Source organism: Rattus norvegicus, chromosome 6 (genome assembly GCF_021556685.1).
Source record: "Rattus norvegicus strain SHRSP/BbbUtx chromosome 6, alternate assembly SHRSP_T2T, whole genome shotgun sequence".
Lineage (NCBI taxonomy): Eukaryota > Metazoa > Chordata > Mammalia > Rodentia > Muridae > Rattus > Rattus norvegicus.
The window spans coordinates 21,220,165-21,240,177 of record NC_141539.1 but is presented as its reverse complement, the minus strand read 5'-3'; the positions used below and the strand labels follow the sequence as shown (position 1 = coordinate 21,240,177).

General features: G+C 40.3%; 1 protein-coding gene across 2 annotated transcripts in view; it reads right to left on the bottom strand.

The window, feature by feature from the left end:
* Hnrnpll (heterogeneous nuclear ribonucleoprotein L-like) overlaps positions 1-17,536 on the bottom strand; it is a 30,519-nt gene extending 12,983 nt beyond the window's left edge. Inside the window, exons 1-8 of one of the 2 annotated variants that reach the window (XR_015621835.1) lie at positions 16,961-17,536; positions 9,987-10,105; positions 7,442-7,679; positions 6,508-6,593; positions 5,540-5,636; positions 5,382-5,454; positions 1,752-1,834; positions 1,305-1,376 (exon numbers count right to left, since the gene is read on the bottom strand). Coding sequence is in view for 1 of the 2 variants with exons in the window: in NM_001446911.1 (NP_001433840.1) it covers positions 1,305-1,376; positions 5,382-5,454; positions 5,540-5,636; positions 6,508-6,593; positions 7,442-7,679; positions 9,987-10,105; positions 16,961-17,296 (1,021 nt within the window). In the remaining variant the exon portion in view is untranslated. The remainder of the gene's footprint in view (positions 1-1,304; positions 1,377-1,751; positions 1,835-5,381; positions 5,455-5,539; positions 5,637-6,507; positions 6,594-7,441; positions 7,680-9,986; positions 10,106-16,960) is intronic. The other variant, NM_001446911.1, reaches the window with a different exon arrangement.
* Positions 17,537-20,013: the final 2,477 nt, after the last annotated feature.

The window sequence follows — 20,013 nt, the reverse complement described above, 5'->3', positions numbered from 1 at the left end:
CTCAGTGCTTCTTTACTGCAGAAACACAACTATGCATGTACTCCTAAGCTATAGAAACCAAAATATCATACCAGGCCAGCAAGACGGCTCTATGGGCAAGAGGTGCCTGCCTCCAAGCCTAACGACCCAAGTTCAATTCCTGGGTACCACATGGTGGAAGAGAACTAAGTCCTCTGACCTATTCACTGGCATGACCACACAAAATAAAAATGTAATAAGAAAATTTTTTTTAAAAAAGGACTGTACAACACTTAATGTTTCAACTTTCTCTGCTACTAAAACACACTGAAATTTTATCAGACATAAGAAATACAATTTTAAACTTTTCAAGAAGACACTGGCTATTCTTCCAGAAGAACTGGGTTTATTCCCAGCACTACATGCAGGCAGCTTACAATTGTCTAACTCCAGGTCCAGGAGACCCAATACACTCTTCTGGCCTCTTCATGTATCCGGCATATACACTATGCACATAGTATATATATACATGCAGGCTAAATACCCATACATATAAAAATTATTTAATTAAAAAAAGGAAATATAGCCAGTAGCTAAAACTCCAAGAATGGTCATAAAATGTGAAAATAATTTATAAAGAGAACAACCAACTTTATGATAAATCTAAACACTTCACAAAACATATCAACTTTCTTCCACCTTAAAAAAAAAAATCAACTTTTCCACTTTGAAGCACAGACTATAAAAAGTTAACAACTGCAACAACTAACACCTGAAAATTAAAAAATATTGTTAAACAATGTATAGTCAATTAACACATTTAGTAACAACTCTCAACTTCTGTTTCCAAGAATAATCTGAAGCCTAGATTTTTCCCAAAGAAAATTATCCTTCTGAATTTTGTAATATCAAAATTCCAACCTAATAAGAGGTTTCAAAAGTGGAATTAAATACAAACAAATTTAAGCAAAGGCAAACACCAACTGTAAGGCTAAGCATCTATACATGGAACCACGCTTCTCTCCATCGCCAAATGAAGACGCACCTGCTAGGCAGTAGTGCCCTCTCTGCTCCTCTAAGCCAAAGCTCCTGACAATTCAAAACCAATCACCAAACAAACAAAAAGTGTCCACTCCCCCAACCAATAGCTCTCAACTTATTCACAAATTACTTCATGTACCAATATCCTAAGAAAACAAAGGTTTTAGACAACTTGAAAATAAACTACAACAGGCAGTTAGGAGCGAAGGGAGAAAGACAGACAAGAAACAGAGCATTTTTCATCAGAAACGCAAATGTTCTGGTGGTTGATCTATACTACCTTCCTTCTGCCTTGACACACTTACCATAGCCATCATGTCTAAACGAAGAAGGATGATCTCCCAAAATGGCTTGCCTCTGGCGACCCTTTCCTCTATCTGACACAAAAGTAGAAACATGATTTTAACAATTTTGATCCAAGTACTTAACAGAATTTTCACATGGGAAACACCCATTCAAAACATCCATATACTTCATAAAAGAAATATGACTCCTGGTTAATTTTAAACATCCATTCATATCCAATTTAAATACAAACACCAAAAGTTTAAGAAAACAATTCTATCTAACAAATTCCACTGAAAATTATGTTCTTGATAAATGCCAAATACAATCACACTTTCAGATGTAAAAGATTAGATGCTTTGCAGGAAGTGAATGTACACACTGCCAGAGCTTGACACTGTACAGAAGGCTTTACCAATACATGTCTTTAAAACAAGCTTTAAGTGCAGTACTTTGAAAGACAGTACCTGAATCATACTATTAGCTTCAACAGCAACACATTTTCAAAGTGGGCTTCTTTCAAGAAGTTTCAGCATAAGCCAACAACAACCTGTATTACATGGTTTCACAATCAGTAAACACAGAGTATTTTATATGTACATACACATATTTACAAACACCTACTGACTTGAGAGCTGAAAATTTGCACATCACTGGCTTATGTTGTATCATAATAGGTCATTTTCTATTGACCATAACATCAAGCAAAGTATGAGCAACCTCCAAGTTTAAATGCCAAGATAAACCTAAGCAAGGGGGCTACATTATTGGATGGGAATACTACAATACTCTAGAGATAATTTTTATTCTAGCTATATTTTCAAAACGGCATGCCAATTTCCTCAAATGTTATTTGAGAGATCATTTTAAAAAATTACTTCCAGGTTTCCCAAATAGGAGAATGGCTGTAAAATTTCAAATCATCATATAATACTTTTAGAAGTTTGCTGATTGAATTATAGTATCCAAAATATCCTTAGTCACCTAAACAAGCAAGGTTTATGGAGGATGAGAAATGCTTTAACTTTCATGTCAGCCTAGAGAAGTCTATTTTTACTTACCCATTGAAAGGGACTGAAGGGGGCATCTAGTTCAACTTTTATTCAATTAAACAAACTAACTCTTATCCATCCCTTTTAGCCACTGCTTAACCAATACCAGCAATAAGGTGTTCACTATCTTCTTTACATTTACGGATAAGCTAAATTTCAAGAAAATCATTTTTTTTACACAGAATAGGAACTCATCTTCCCCCCCATATTCTAATGTATTTCAAATCTTATACTTTGTACTTAAACAGTCTTCCAAATGCTCTTGAACACTTAACAACCTGACCTCAATCACCGCTTCTCCAGGCTAAAAAAAAATTTTTTTAACATAGATTCCACCATTTTCCAATATTGGTCTCAATCCTCCAGTCTGTTGATTCCTAAGCTAAATTGTCTGCTCGGGCAGACCACTAAACACTAAATTCAATTCCTCATTTCTTATAAGAACCAAAATGTTTTCATGAATTTAACTGTTCAGGCTAAGGATTCTCTGTAATAAAATAAAATGTAATCATGTTTTTAAAACTGAAATTGTATTTTAATGAGTTTATAGTAAAAATATATGAAGATCTTGTCTTTCTTTTATTACTGTTTGTCTTGTTTTTGAGACAGCGTCTCATAGCTCAGGTAGACTTCAAATTCCTGACTCTGCCTCCACTTCCCAAGTGCTGGGATTATAGGCAGGCACCACCATATCTGGCTCTCCATAAAGGTCTTCTGACAAAGCAAACAAATAATTTTAATGATCTGTCAATTTAAGTCAAGCTTAAATCACTACTGAAACTATGTTTATGTTTATAAGCTGCAAGTCTAGCCAGAAAGCTACCTATCAATAACAAATTAGAATAAGAGTATTTTCCTTAAAAGCATAAATTACTTTACTTCCTTAATTATTTTTTATTCATCAAATATCTACCTTATACATTTCTAAATAGATTATCTAACTAGAATTCCATACCCAAAAAAAAAGCTGGCTCTGTGAAAATTCAGACCTTTTAAAAGAATACACAATGTTAAAATGTATTAATGTTTTGCTGGATGCAATGGCCACACACACCTTTAATCCAGCATTCTGAAGGCAAGCTACCCTGGTCTACAGAATGAGTTCCAAGACAGTCAGGGCTACACAGAGAAATCCTGTCTTGAAGTCCACCCCACTAAGAAAGAAAAAAAGAAAAGGAAGGAAGGATGGAAAGGTAGGTAGACAGGTAAGTCGGACCAAGCAAGTTTATGGTGTTTGTTTTCAATAACTGTTTAGTGGTCAGAAGTAAGAGATTTCTCATCAACCATTTGTCCTCTTGTTTGAGTTCTTAAGGATTTGGTTTCCAGTATTGGATTCAACTGTATCAAACACAGACCAAGCAAATTTCCATAAGTATCAAAAACTGGGGGGGGGGGGGGTGTCTAACAAAGCTACATTTCATAAAACAAACCTATTTATAATTAATTCCATGCATAGGATGAAATGATTTCCTGGACCTGAGAGCAAAAGAAGTCAATCTTAGTATCTGAACATTCAAAGGATCACACTGTGTTTTACTCTCTTTCCTTTGGCTTAAGTACATGTACCATAGAGTACCTACTGCTCAAGATATTTTGGATGGTATTTTCTAGCTAACTTTATAGACACATTCAATTTGAGTTTTTCTAATATGTAGTTCACTGTTAATATTGTAGTTGAAATGTAGCCAATACTGAAGCCCCCTTGTTTTTACAAGATTGACATTTTAATTTTTATATTCCAAAATTACCAGTTACTTAACAAATTATCAGTGAAATATATGCTTGTGAAATTTAGCATGTATAGGCTATTGGTGGAAATGCATTTCAAATGAAATGCTTTTAATATTCAGATTTACCAAGTTTAGAAATTCTCTATCTTGAAAAGGACACGTCATTTTCACCTATATTTGAAATGTCAAATTTTCTCATTACACAAATTAACATAAGTAAAAAACCCTTGTTACAAAATGTGACAACTTATAAACAACCACTTACAAAAGTCAAACCACACAGAAAAACATCTTTTACATATAATACACCTTTTCATTTTGTTAAAACCTTTGTTCATGTTCGTTGGGAAAAACCAAAAACAATAACAAAATAAACTTAAATGCGACAAATGTGTATTTTTTGTGCTAAGGATCAAACACAGGGGTGTATGCATGCTAAGCACATGCTTTACATCACTGACCTGTTTCTCCCCAGACAAATGCACACCTTTCTAATCCACATATCTTTAATGTTTGTGTGCATTGCTTAAGCATTACCAACTCCCAAGGTCTGTAGATAAACTGACCCCTGGTTAAAAACCAATTAACAATTTAAAATCTAAGCTGAAAACAGTTACATCAATGGGCAGTGAACTTTAACAACATTGCATAAAGTCTAGTTTTCATAAATAAAAACGTCTACAGCTGAAACCTTAAGGGAAATCCGATCAGTATACATACAACTTGAATAAATGGGCACAGTCTATCATGGTGTTCGTCCCATGCAAGTCTGAAGTACTGTTAAATGTCGTCCTTTAAAAACTTGGGGTGATGATGCATGTAGTATGCAGTCAAGGTGAATTGCAAGTCTGAGTTTTTCAGAGGGCTTTTGCTGATGCCGATGTTGTGCATGATGAAGTGTAGAGTCAGCCTGCCGGAGTCCTCTATCCTTCTTAATGCCTCGTCCAGCTTGGGGGAAAAGTCCTTCCATAGAGAAGCAGTGTGCAAGTTTGCAGTTTGTAAGGAATATTCTGAATCAGTTTCCTCTCCTCCAAAGAGAGAGAGCTGCTTGGAGAAATGCAAGTCCTTGAACTGCGGGCGTGCCTGTATGTGAGGGCTCCTTGTTGAACTAAATATAAATAAGCTCAGCAGGTACCAGTAGGGGGCACTAATGTCCAAGGTTAATTTCCAGCATTACACGGGATTTTGTAACAAAAGCATTCAGCAACAAGATTTCCATTTTAATTAACTAGCTCATCTCAGAAAAAAAAGAATGCAAATGCTTGTAAGTTTCTCAGCAGATCTCAGTACATTCTAAAATTCGTAAAATACCTACCTCGTCTTCCCAAATAAGGTTTAGTGTAGTCCCAACTGTCATTGTCATTCCTAATAACATTTAGACGAGTTGGCTGTTGAAAGTGAAGATAAGTATGTTTAAATTGAATACCCAAGTATAAATATTTCTTTGGTAGAGTATTGAAAAGAAATACTTACCCTTGCATATTCAATTTTTAGTGTGCAACATCCGGCATATATATCAGCTCCATTGAGTGCTGCTTTAGCTTTCTGGGCACAAAGGACCGACTCAAATGTAAGGCTTCATTAAGGAAATGTGGCTGAAGGATTCCTAAATTTAGTTATGCTTCATTCCCAAGAAATTAAAAGATAACCAAACTAACTGTGTTTCTGGGAATGTTCTTCCAAATAAAATTTCTAAGTAAATCTTTATTTAATAAAGATTTATTTTAAAGAGTGAGAATAACAAAGAAAATTTAACATGATTAACGTTACTTACCCACATAAATCCTTCCAAATAACTAGGTCTGTACAGTAGAGAATGGAATAAGTTCTATCTCCCTAGAGAAGGTCAATCTATAACTATGAAGCACAAAATTACTTTACTCTTAAAGAACAGGTCCAAGGAAGTAACACAGTTGTCAGAGTACTTGGACTAGCATGTAGAGCCTGTGGGTTCAACCCTCAGTATCTTGGGGGACTATTTTATGGTACAAAGTTACCAAAACAGTAAAATTCCCTGTAAGTACTGCAATTCCATCTTTTAAGCAGGGTGTGGTGATGCACACTTTTAATTCCAACACTCAAAAATGGCCCATCTCTGAACTGATGGCCAGTCAAAGTTACACAAGACCCTATTTCAAAGTAAGAAAACAAACAAAACTTAAGATGCTCTAAGATAAAATAAAACATGTGCCTAAAATGTTCAAGAAGGGGCTGAAGAGAGCCCTGACTGCTCTTCCAGAGGACCTGAGTTCAATTCCCAGCAACCACATGGTGACTCACAACCATCTGTAAGAGATCTAATGCCTTCTTCTGGTTCTGTCTGAAGACAGGACAGTATACTTTAATAAACAAATCTTAAAAAAAAAATGTTCAAGAAAAAATATCATTATGAATTACAAACACTTCTATACATCAATAACACATTTACAAATAAAGGATATTCAACCATTGCTTGTATCCCATTTCTCTTGAATATAACAATACGCTGTACTTTTCCAACAGGGTTGCATACAGTATATAGAACATCCTATGAAGAAAAAAAAAAAGTATTCATTTTTTACATTTAGAAAAACATTAAAATTATATTTAATTTTGTTTTATCTTACAAGACATCATTCCTCTTAATTTCTAAACTGTTTTTAAAAAGGATCTCATATAGTTCTAACTAGTCATGCTGACCAAGATAGCCTCAGTTTTGCCTCCTGGGTGCTAGAATCAGAGGCATGTCCCACCATACCCAGCTATTAACCACTTTTTTAAAGGGCAAAGAGTGAGGCTAGAGGAGCAGTTCTCAACTTTCCTAATGTGACCCTTTAGCACAGTTCCTCATGCGGTCTTGACTCCCAACCATAAAATTATTTCATTGCTGCTCCTATCTGTAATTTTGCTTCTGTTAAGAATCATAATGTAAATATCTGATATGTGACCATGTGAAAGGTTGAGAACCACTGGGCTAGAGGTAGCTCAGACCTTGATTAGAGTTCCAGCAACACAACAGCTAGCAACCAACCATCTGTAACTCCAGTTCCAGGGGGATTTATGATGCTCCCTTATGGCCTCTAAGGAACTACACACGTGGTGAACAGACGTACATGCAGGCAAAACACTCATACACAAAAAATAAAAATATTGAAAAAGAAAATCTAAGCATGTTGTTGCACATCTTAAATTCTAGCACTTGGGAAGCGAAGGCAGGCAGATATCTGTAAGTTCCAGACCAAACTGGTCTACATAGCACGTTTAAGGCCAGCCAGGGCCACATAATGAAAATGTGTCTCAAAACAAAGGAAAACAACAGAAACAAAAACTAGCTGGCAGATAAGCAAACTACACGTTAGTTGTTATAGAGGACGTCTGTTTTACTGACATACATACCACTGTAATTGGATAAAGAGGATTCTGAATAGAGAGCAAGAGGACTTTGTTGCCCCCTGAAGGATCGTCAGTGTTTCCTGGCCGAGTGATTCTTTTACTTGTAGAGTAGTTGAAGAAAGCCTGCTGGCCAGCAATGTACACAGGCACATCTGCAGCAAATGTCACACACTCTTTGGCACTATCTATATTTTCAAACTCCACTAGAGCCTGTCGTTTAAATGGCATCATCATCACATAGCTGAAAAGGAAGAAATATCAAAATACAACATCATTTATTCTCAGTCACGTAAAAGCAGACGTTAATCCCCTCAAATGAAAGTGTATTCATCTCATGTCCTACTCAAACCCAATCCCATTATCAATCACTGATACCTCTCCAGCAAAACAATAGAAAACATCAAGACACAAAAACAAAAACTCCAAAGCCAGCAAGCAAAACCCATACTTAAACAGCAGGAACAGCTGGGTATGGAGGAACAGCTGTAATCTCAGCTCTCTGAAGTGAGGCAGAAGGGGGATTTCAAGTTCAAAGCCAGTCTCAAAAAAGAAAATAGCAGAAACACCCACAAACAGTAACTAAAAATTATTTCTATTTTATTAAAAACAGATAACTAGGAGCAACCATAGATTGACCAAAGTTCATATAAGTAATTTACCCCCAGATACTTTTAAAAGTCCATGAAAACACAATGGAAGAATACAATAACCATGGTTTAACAGGAGGATAAGTTAATTTACTTTTAAAAATATATTTAAGAGGAATATATTTTAATTGACAAAATGAATGATAAATGGAGAGGTCCCAGCACTCAAGAGGCAAAGCCAGGAATATCTCTGTGGATCTGAGGTTGGCCTGGTCTACACAGTGAGTTCCTAGCCAACCAGGGCTATATTATACAACTCTGTCCAAAAAAAAAAAAAAGAAAAAGAAAAATCACACACAGTGCATGTTTACACCTGTAACAGGAGAAACAACATATTCCCAACTAACAGGAATAAGAACTTCCAACTGTCTTAAAACACAATCAACATGGTTTAATCATATCAAAAAGCAAATACATCAAGCCAGGCAGTCATACCACTCTGCTCAACAGATAGATAACAGATAGATATCCAGGACCTACAGCTTGTTAGAAACTGACAAACAGTAACAAAACAATAACCCACACATCAATTCATAACTCGGTAAACTGCTACCTTCTTCATTTACAAAACTTCAGAGTAATAGGGTTACCACACGCAAACTGCCTGGCATACCATAGGATCTCACTCACTCCAGAAGATTACTCTATTTTCTTCAGAGCCTGCCACGCCCAATTTTATACCCTAGAGGATAGAAACGGAACCTGGCACAGAGCAGGCTATTAAGAGTATATGTTGACCTAGGAGGTTGGTTGGCTATCCCCACCTATATCACTAAAAATTAAACAGTGAAACAGGTCTTGAATTTAAAACTATACCAACTATAAGTACAACTCTAAATATTTCTTATAGAAGTAAATTCCTCAATCAAGTTTTTAAGTTTTTTTATATGAAAAAAATATAAACCCTAGAATCAGGTTTGTTATTTTATAAAAGGGGTGGTGAAATGGCCCTGCAATTAAGAGCATGGCCTATTATAATAAATCTGCTTTCTAGCTGGGCGCAGTGGCACATACTTTTGCTCCCATTCAGAAGGCAGAGGCAGATGGAATTCTGTGAGTTTCAGCCATCCTGGTCTACATAGCAAGTTCCAGGGTAGCCAGGGATATATACAAACCTCGTCTCTTAAAAACAAAGAGTTCTCTCTACCCGAAATAAGACACTAACTAGAAGCAAACTCAAGAGTTACTAGACAGTGACTTTGTATGAAGACAGGAAGAGGAGAATTTAAACGGCACAGACATTTCAATATGTACTTATACAGCCTGGTGAAAAAAATTTTTTTAATCTTTAAAAAGAATTAATGAGAAAGACCAAACAAAAAACCAAAAGGGTATGAGGAGTCAATATCTCAATACCATGAAAATTTTTACCTACTAACTTGTTGAATGGCTGGCACCTACAAATCACAAATCACCCCAGGAAGGTTAAAACAAGCTTAAGGCTCAGCAGCAGAGTGAATTCAATCTCTAGCACCAGAACACAAAGGGTAATAACAAGCTTAGAAGTTTCCAAAGGGGGCTGGCAAGACCTCTCACTGAGTAAATCACGCAGTGCAGAGACTTGACTCCCTCAAATTGCCCTCTTACCTCCACACACTATAAGTAAATGTAAAAACTTAAAAAAAAAAAAAAAAAAGAGGTTCCAAAGATGGCAGACACCCGTAATTCTAGCATTCAACAGGCTGAGATAGGATGAATACAAGTTCCAAGCTGGCCCTCCTTTGAGAGGAAGTGCTCCCTTTCCAAAAAAAAAAAGAAAAGAGGTAAGAGGTTCTTTTTCATAGCAAAACTTACGCACAGGCAAACAATACAAACGATCAACTCAAAGCGAGCAATCAAGCAAGGCTCAGCTTGCCCTCCCATATTATTTTCAATGTCTATGAAGTCTCCATTCTCCTTACCATATTGTCCCAAATTTCTCCAGTGCCTCCACAAGGTCAGCTTCCACAACGGATTCACAGAGCCCTCGAACATGAACAACAGGAGAAACAGAAACTTTATGATGACTTCCACCTCCCTCCTAGGGAAGAGAAAACAATTTCCTGTTAACTTTAAAAGTCTAAACTACATCTTTCAGTAAATTCAACTCTACATTATAAAGCAAATACACACATTTAAAAAAGAAAAAGTGACAAGTTAGCAGAAGGACCTGAAGACAAATTGAATATTTGATTAGAAATTTTTATTTCTAGTAAGCTCCTAAACACAAACACACACACACACACACACACACACACACTCTCTCTCTCTCTCTCTCTCTCTCTCTCTCTCTCTCTCTCTCTCTCTCTCAACCTTGGTTTTCAAGGCATGGTTTCTCTGTATAGACCAGGTTGGTCTCAAATTCTGGGATATGCCTGTCTCTGAAATTTTCATTTCTAAAAAAGAATGATCTTGAGACCAGCAGGTCAGCTCAGTGGGTAAAAGGCACAGGCACTTGCCACCACACCTGACACCAAAGTTCAATCCCTAAGACCCATATAATAGCGGAAGGAGGGAATCATATGCACAAAATACATTTCTTTAAAAAATGTTCAAGCCAGGAAGGGAGATACAGTAACAGGCAATATTTTACTTACTGAAGTTAAGTGGTAGGGTCATGAGTGATTTTTGTCTTACATAATATATAATGAATAAATTTACAGCTATCTCACACTCAATATTGTTTGTACCCCCCTGGGGGGTTTCTATCCCTGCATTTTATATCTAGATAGACATTTTTCCCCTTAAACTACAAGAAATGGGATTGTCATCACAATAGTTCCTCCCTAATTAGCTCAACATTCCTAATAATGATTTTTTACATAAACTTTATCATTTTCATAAGACAAAAATAAGTGGCTGAGGTAAACCTAAGTGTCTGTTTTCATATTTCTCCAACTACCTATCATATCCCTTCCAACTGCACTTTTTAGTCTATTATAAAATTCACCTTCTGAATTCAGTTTTGTCTCTAGAGTCTCCTCCCTCTTACTTTATCTTGGCATAACTTTTTTTTTTCCCAGAGCTGAGGACCGAACCCAGGGCCCTAGCAAGCGCTCTACCACTGAGCTAAATCCCCAACCCCTTGGCATAACTTTTGAAGAGGCCTTTAACTTTGCCAGTTTTTTCTAAGAATTGCCCATCATGAATAATAACTATGATGAATACAGTGCAAAAAAATGGCTAGTTTTCAAATTGATCTTTCTCACAAAAATGAATTACAGAGCAACGTTTGAAAATCCCTCGTAAGAGATCACTGACTATGTACAGTGAAGTCATTCCCTGAAAGCTGAGGGACATGAAAATGTTAATGCTGACTTGGTCTATGTATTATATACAAATCACAACTCTGCAACACACGAATGTACTCTTATTGTGTCAAGGAAAAATTTTTAAAAGAATTTATAAAAGAGAAGCTAGAAAATACTAAATATAGTATTTGGGGGAAAGGTGATTTTTCTCAACCTCAAGGCAAAAAACCCCTCATACTCCTTGTACTTCTTTATTCCCACTCAATCTATGATTATCTACCTTGGTATTTCTAACTTTAATTACATACCCATACATACTTCTGTTTGGGATAGGGTCTTCCTACATAGCCCTGGCTAGCCGAGAACTCATTAACTTTATTTCTGGGGAGTATACTACTCTGCCATACCCACTTTAACATGAAAACTTCCTATCACTCACTTTAAAACAATTAAAATTCCAGTTATTTCCAACTGAAAAGCTGACAATTCATCTTTTCAAACTGTATTTCTATCATTCGAAGGCTTAGGTTTTCTATCCTCCATTCTACCCCCAAATAGTAACTTTTTAAAGAAAAGCTCTCATGCATCTAAGGCTAGCTTCAAACTTGCTATGTAGCAAAAGATGACCTTAAAACTTCTGATCTTCAAGCTAAGATTATAGGTATGCATCAAAATATCGTTTATGCAGCATAGGAAATCAAACCCACCATTTCACACACACAAGGCAAGCACAAATTTAGCTAGATCCCAACCATTAGCACTCTTCTTAAATCACCATTTTCTCTATTTGTCATATAGCTGTGACAAGAAATCTGAACTTTTCTGCAGCACAGAGCCTCTTTTACCTACCTAATATCAGGTAGGTAGGCAGGCAGGCAGGCAGGCAGGCAGGCTGGCTTCTTTCATGCTAGGCAAGCAGTCTACTGCTGAGTCTTACATCATTATCCTAGTTCCTGATTTTTAAACTAGTAGGTAAGTGAGTATTGATAATCCCTACCTATATCCCAACGAAACTGATGTGGTAGCAAACACCCCCAATCCCATCACTCACATCACCAGCATCCATGGCTCGAGGCCAGGCTATGTACCTATTAATACGTTTAGCATGTATTCTCCAGCTTAAGGAATCATTTTTAAATCTTTTCTCTTACAGCAGTCTTTTCATTTCCATAGCTAGGCTGTTGTTTTCTATTATTTCTCAACCTCAAAATAATATTCCAAGTGTACATACTGAGCAAATGCAACATACACATTTTTTAAAAAACAATTTTCAATCCCTTCTTTGGACAAATTGGGTCAAACTATAAGGGAAGCTCAGTGGGTCCCTACTAACAGTTCAAGGCTGCTCTGGTCATACCCATGCTAATCAATAGCCACTCAAGGGCAGTCTCAAAGACAAATTCTCACAAGCCAATCAAACTGTTCAATATGGCTAGTCTTGAAAATCTTGGTCCATTTTACTGTTTCACTACCTTGCAAGTCTACTCATTAAAATTTGAAAACTCTAAATATTTATCTTATTAACAAATTACCTAACCCTTATAGTTTTTGGCTGTTTGGGCACTTTCTTTTCCTTTGGGGGCTTCTATTTGGGCAATGTGCTCACTGTATTTTGGCAGTAACATGGAGCCAAGGCTAACTTCAAACTCATAATGCAGCTAAGGCTAGCCTTTTACTGATTATCTTGCCTCTTCCCAACTGCTATGGCACCCCTGACCTTTCTTGGTTTTCTGAGATGGGTCTGTAGCCCAGGCTAAGCTCCAGCTTCCATCCATTTAGAAGTATCAGAACTGCTGGGATTACAGACATGTGCCACTGGCTTTGTTTTCAGACACCGTTTTGCCCACCATATTGCCCAGTCTTGTCTTGATCTCCTAGGCTCCAGCTGTTCTCCAGATTTTTAACCTCCTGAGGAGCTGGACTATCACTGCCTGGCTATCACTCAATTTTTGATTTGCCTGTTTACTCACTAGTGGAATACTTGAAAAACTTGATCTTCAAAATGACACCCCATCTTAATTTACTTTTGGTAAATAGTTTTGGTAAGTGAAGAAATTACATGTGAAGGTCTAGTTTCTTTCTTAAAATTAGAAAGTTATAGAGACAAATGAAGATTATGTCTGCTAAATCTAAGAATGCTACTTAAGGGGACCAGAAAGATGGCTTTGAAGCATTGCTGCTTCTGAAGAGGACCCAGGTTCAGTTTCCAGTACCATATGGTGGCTCACGACCATCTGTAACTCCAGTTCCAGGGGCTCAGTGGCCTTCTTCTGATCTCCACAGGAACTAGGCACATACACAGTGCAGGCACACATCTTTAATCCCAGCACACAAGAGGCAGAGGAAGGTGGATCTCTAGTAAGGCCCAGGTCAGTCAAAGCTGTACAATGAGGTCCTGTCTCAAAAGTAAATTTTAGGGGCTGGAGAGATGGCTCAGTGGTTAAAGAGCACTTACTGCTCTTCCAGAGGTCCTGAGTTCAATTCCCAGCAACCACCCGGTGGCTCACAACCATCTGTTGTAATGGGATCTGATGCCTTCTTCTGGTGTGTCTGACAGCTACAGTGTAATATAAAGTAAATAATCTTCAAATCAACCAATCTCAATCCTACCACCTCCCTTTCTCCCCTCCCCTCCTTCCTTTTCCCAAGTCTTGGTGAGTGAGCTCCACAGTAGTGCTACTATGCACTGGAATTACAGGTACACCCCCAACCCGGCCTTCATATTTCTTCAAACATTGAGACCACTTTAACTGTTCCTCTTATTCAGGTTCTTCTTTAAACTTAGTTATTAAATCATCAGAAATCAAAACAGTATGAATCCTGTAAATCTTTTTACCTCACTAATTTCCAATTAGTTAAAAAGATAGTTCATAACTGTACCTAATCTGCATCTACTCTAACAGTTTGACCACATTGTTTCTTCTATAGGCTAAGGACCACTTAAGCTGGGCTAAACCCTTCAGTTAAATGAAAACCGTATTTCAACATGATGAAGTACTACACTCTCTACCTTAATTACAAACATGTTTCATAGCTGCAATGATTTCAAAACAGTACTGAAAAATTACAAGGAAGAGTTTTTGAAAAGGAGGGCTCAGCAGTTAAGAGCACTAGCTACTCTTCCAGAGGACCCAGGTTCAATTCCCATCACCCACACAGCAGCTCACAACTGTCTGTAATGGAGCTTCAAGAGATCTGACATCCTCACACAGGCATACAAGCAGGCAAAAGTACCAATGCACATAAAATATAAATATGTCCTTTTAAAAGTTTTGAAAATGGAAAATAAAGTCTTCATTAAACTTCACATTAGTCTATCAATTCTAGTGTTAAATTTACAAATTAATTTATTGGAGAAGTGTTGATAGGGTCAGAAACAGTTTCGTATGCTAGTCAAGTGCACCATCACCAACATCAAGCTACAGCCCTAGCTCCAGTTACACAGTTAAATGAAACAGCTCACCTTAACCACAGAGAAATGAACAATTTGAATTTATAACTACATACATTAGTTCCTGTCTTGTCCCTTAAAAGCTGCATTATTAGTTAACTTCAGCTTCAAGTAAGGGAAGCCTGTGCAGTTCAACTTTCATATTTTACAGACAACTCAAGGGTAACTAAGAAAACTCAAGGGTATTGGTTGTCTGACTTTCTAGAGGTCACGAAAACTGTATGCTAAGATGAGACTCCTGATCAACCTCAACCCCCTGTCCAATGCCACTTCCACTGCTTGACTTGTGTTACTCATTACTTACTAGCATTCAAAAATAACTATTTTTTGGAACAAAATTTTTATCTTGCGTGTGTGTGTGTGTGTGTGTGTGTGTGTGTGTGTGTGTGTGAGTGAACACATGTGTGTGTGCACAACTACTTATTCATATACAAGTGAGAGGATAACATCTACCCTGTGGGTGCTGGCAACTGAAACTGTAGGTTTCCAGGCATATTAGCAAGCACTCTTCCCCACTGAGCCATCCGTCTCTTCTGACAACTTTTTAAAGTATCTTTCCGAGACACTTAAAAGACATTTCATAGTATTGTACAAACAACCAAGGCTTTTGGCAAAACATGTCTTATAACAAGTCTTACAATACTTGATTATGATCTTAAGACTCCTAAGAAAGTCATCATTTCCTCCTTTACTCAGAATGTAACTTCCAAGTTACATTCTGAGGATCTCAAAAGCCTGACAGAAAAATCCAAATAACTGCATGGAACCTTGGCTTGATCTTGACCAAAAGGCCAAGAACCAGTTGTCCGTAAAGTTATAGAAAGAAAAAAGATTCCTTCTTTAAAATGTGGTCAAATTTCCCCATCACATTTTATTTTTCTAATTATCAGAATTTTTACACAAAAATCCACTGGGCCAGTGAGACGGCTCAGTGGTGAATGTCTGTGGTGAATGGCTGAGGTCCCAGGACTCACATGATGGAAGCCGTCCTTTGACCTCCATACTCGCCTGCATGCTCCAACACACATAACACAAATGAATGTCATTTTTTTTTCTTCAAAGGGCTGAAGAGCTCATCCAAAAGGCACACAGTGCTCTTGCATAAAAGGCCAGAGTTTGGCTCCCAGCACCGGGTCAGGTGACTCACAACTTAACTACCTGTAACTCTACCTCTAAGGAATCCTAAGAAACTTAGGAAGCTGCCATGGGCACTTGTTATGTACCCAACACGAGTAACTAACTATTTTTTTTTTAATTTAAGCTAGACCAATAAAAATTCAAACTTTTGAAAGATAAGCTGCCTCTGATTAATAGGGTCAAAACCGTTCAGATCTCTTGGATCTCTTTGTTTCCTTAAAGCCTCCAGGAGCTGAAGCTGTGGGTTCCGAGGTCCACATTCCTTCAGTCTCCAGTTAACATTTCTGATAAAAGGATTCAAGGAATGTGTGACTTACAGTTCTGAATTCATTTCCTTCTGTGGGGACAAACTTGGAAAGACACAATCAATGAACTCGTCATTTGAAAACCTTCTATCCGACAGCAGGGACACACTCTATCACTTGCCCACACATTTCTGTGACATTTTGTTAGTGAAGACTATCTTGAGTCATCGCCCAGCCTGAACTCCATGCCCACAAAGACTTTTCGATGGAAAGAAAGAGTTAAAATAGCAAGGGAACTGGAGTCTAGGGAGGGCACGGGGGCGTAATTCGTCATTCAATCGCTGCTTTCAAAGAGATGAGGCCACGAAAGCCTTCCCGTTACGGTGCGCCGCGTGAGGATGCTGCGGGACGAGGAGGCCGGGTCCCAGGACCGCCTCCGAGCCAGAGTTGTTCAACTAACAAAGAGCTGATCCCGCCGAGGGCGCGCGGCACAGCCTCCCGGAGCGGAAGCGACACCCGCCGCCGCCGCCCCCACCCCAAAGCCCTCCCCAAGTTCAGGGCCCGGCTGCGGACTCCCTGAGGCCCGGCACCCGAAGCCCAAGCCCGCACTCGCCGTCAGGATTCGGGAAATGTGTGCAATAAATAAGTGATAAGCCCGAGTCCCCAACCGCACGCTCGGTGTGCACGCAGCAGAATAGGAGAGGCCGGAGAGCCGGCGGCGGGTGGGCGAGCGAGCGGGCGGGCAGACGGGCGGCCAGGCCGAACCCCGCCACCGGGCCCTGCTGGAGGGACGCGGCGCCGCGCTTTGTTACCGTGGACGGGGGCATGCTCCGAGGGCCGCCGCCGCTGCCGCCTTCGTCGCCGCCGCTACCTCTCTCATCGCCGTCGCCTTCGTCGCCTTCTTCGCCGTCGCCTTCTTCTCCACCGTCGCCTTCCTCGCCGTCGCCGCCGCCGCCGCCGCTGCCTCGGTCGCCGCCGCCGCTGTCGCTATCGCTCCCCGCCTGAGGCGTCGCTTCCTGGCGATTCTCGCTCTCCTCAGCCGAGTAGACGATCTCTCCCTCCTCCGTCTTGAGGCGCTTGGCCTGGCTTTCGAACTCCCGGTCCTCCTCGTACGTCTCCTCCTTGGGGGAGGAGGAGGTGGAGGACATGGCGGCGGTGGAGACGGCGCGGGATATGGGCCTCAGATGTCGCCGAGCAGTCCCCGCCGCGGGCTGCGCCTCCTCAGCGCGGGTCTGAGAGGCGTCGGCGTCCTCCGCGGCGCGCTCCAGGAGCCCGTGACTGAGAAGGGAGCGCGGGCTGAGGGGACGCTTCCCTTTATCTCCCAGCCAGCCTCCAGCCTCTCCCTCCGCCAGCTTCGCGGCTCCCAGCTCCGGGGGGAACGCGAAACTAAGGATGGGGCCGGGGCCGTGGCCGTGGCTTCCGGTCTTCCCTCCTCCCTAATCCGCTCCCCGCCGCTCAGGCGGAGCCTCCACCCGCCTTGACTGCTGCGGGGCGGGATCGAATCCTCAAGCCCAAGAGTTCCCGCCCCCTAGCTGAACTTTCTCCTCCTATTGGTAGGTGGAAAGTCGATCTGGCTTCCAATTGGCTGAAGGAACTGCTGGTCAAAATCCAGCCTGGACCCTCTCCTGGCTCCAGTCCGGACCGTGCAACGCCCGCAGCGCGCGACTCCGCAGCGGTTGCAGCCCCGCGGCAGTTAACGCTGTTAGGCCCTGACCGCAGCCGAGAGACTTGGTGAATCTGGCGAGCGGCGGTGCGTTCGGCAGAATCGGGACTGCGGGTGTTAACCGCCTTCCCGCTAATTTGAATGCTTTTCTTCTTTTAAAAAGATGAAGGGAACCTCGAGAAGCTCCGCACACCTACCTACCCAACACAGCCCCAAGAGTGCGTGTAACAAAAATTTCATCAAAATGCGTGGACTCTGCGCCACTAAATATTGAAGGACCGTTAGCTATTACTGAACGTGGCGAGTCAACGAGATGATTCACACAGGCACGCGCACAGTATAGGTTGTTTGCAAACCGGACCTTTTGCTGCAGACATACAGAGCCAAGTCCCTGCTGCAGTTACACGTTCTCAATCTTCATCTAAAACCCCCTTTTCTCTCTGTTCTGAATGATCCATTTCATTCATTTTTCCAAAATAGGAAACTATCACAATTCTGTTGGTTTCCAGCCTACAACTCACTTCCTCTGCGAAACCTAAGGACTGTTTTAAGGTTTTAATTGCTTCTATTGCGAAAGGCCTTTTAATATCTGAAGGTGTTGTTAAAAACAAAAACAGAAAACAAAAACCTGGGCATGCTTAAGGCAGGGACTCTGTTCATTTTTGTAATCCAGTTCCAGTACAGTACACCTTAACCCAACTCACCCCCAAATGGATTTCAGTGACCAACTTACTGAGTGGTCCCCCCTTGATAACGGTATAATGTTTCTTGCCGTTACTTTAATCCTTGGAAAACTAAGATTAGTTCTGTGCACCTGTTTTAAATGTGCCTCTTCCTTTCCCACCTGTGGGTGGTTTCCTCCTCTAGCCTGTTTTTTCCCCCAAAGGCATTTCTTCCCCCAGAAAGATGTGTGTATTCTCCACTGATCGTGCTTTTAACATATGTTGTTTTCTCCTTTATACTTCGCACCACTTGTCATTTGAGAATCCCAAAGAATCCAAGTGTTTCTGCACACTGTACAAACTGTGTGTGTGTGAGGCCGCTGGCAGAACTGAAAATTAGAAATTTGATTTTAAAATTAAGACCAAAGTGTGCCGAAGAAGTATAAAGAAGGAATTGCAGAGCTGGGGAACAGATAAGGAAACGATTTAAGCGAGAGCAAGCACACCGGCAGTAAGAGAAACATTGCCCCAGTTTTATCCAAAAGTGTTTCTTTGAGTCAGATGTCCCAAACAAATTTACAATGCAAAAATTATTCTGCTAGAAAGTTCAGGTACTGGAGTTTCAAAAGCTAAGAGCTAAAAAGCCTAGGGCTTCGGGCTGGAGAGATGGCTCAGCAGTTAGGAGCTCTGTGTGCTTTTCCTAGAAAATCTGATGCTCTCTTCTGGCACCTTCATAAGCACCATGTAGTTCCTGAGCAGTATTCTGCAAGAACTGTCAAAATGGCGGCAGCAGTTAAAACAAAGGGAATGAAAAAAGCCACCAATCCCTGAGCAGGAAAACCCACCAATCCCTGGTCTCCTCAAGCTCCAGACTTGAAATCCTACCAATCCTGACTCTGGAAATCTCCACCTCATCAGACATCTTCTCTATGTCTGTCTCTTGTCCAATCGCTTACTGTCTTCTCCCAGGAGCAGAGGGTAGCCACATCTGGACTCCTCCCTCCTCCCCGCTGGATTCATCCCTCCAATAAATCTCTTTTATGAGATGTGCTTCTGGCTATGAAACTTTCAGCACAAGAGGCCAAGAAACAGTGGAGAGAAGAAGGGAAGAAGCAAAGAAGTGAAGTGGGGCTGGGACTCTTGAGCGAACTCAGCTCAGCTGTGGCTACCCTCTCCTGAGACCTGCAATGTCACTGCTGAGGAGGCTTCCTCTCAGAGCTGTGTGGATCTTGGTCTTCCAAGTCGCAGGTTACCGTTCTATCCGAGCAAGAAGGCCAACACACCACACATCCATAACACACATAAAATAAATGAATACATCTAAAAAAAAAGTAAGAGCCCAGTTCTCTGTATTTTTCCTGTCTGTATGTATATATGTGTGTATGTAAATATGTACGTATTTATTTTGGAGACCAGGTATCACTGTGGAACCCTAACAGGCCTGTAACTTTGTATGTAGTTCAGGGGTCCTCTGGCAGTCCCTGCCTCTCTCTGATCCTGGGATTGAAGCAATCACTACTAGTCCTGGTTCTCTGTCCTT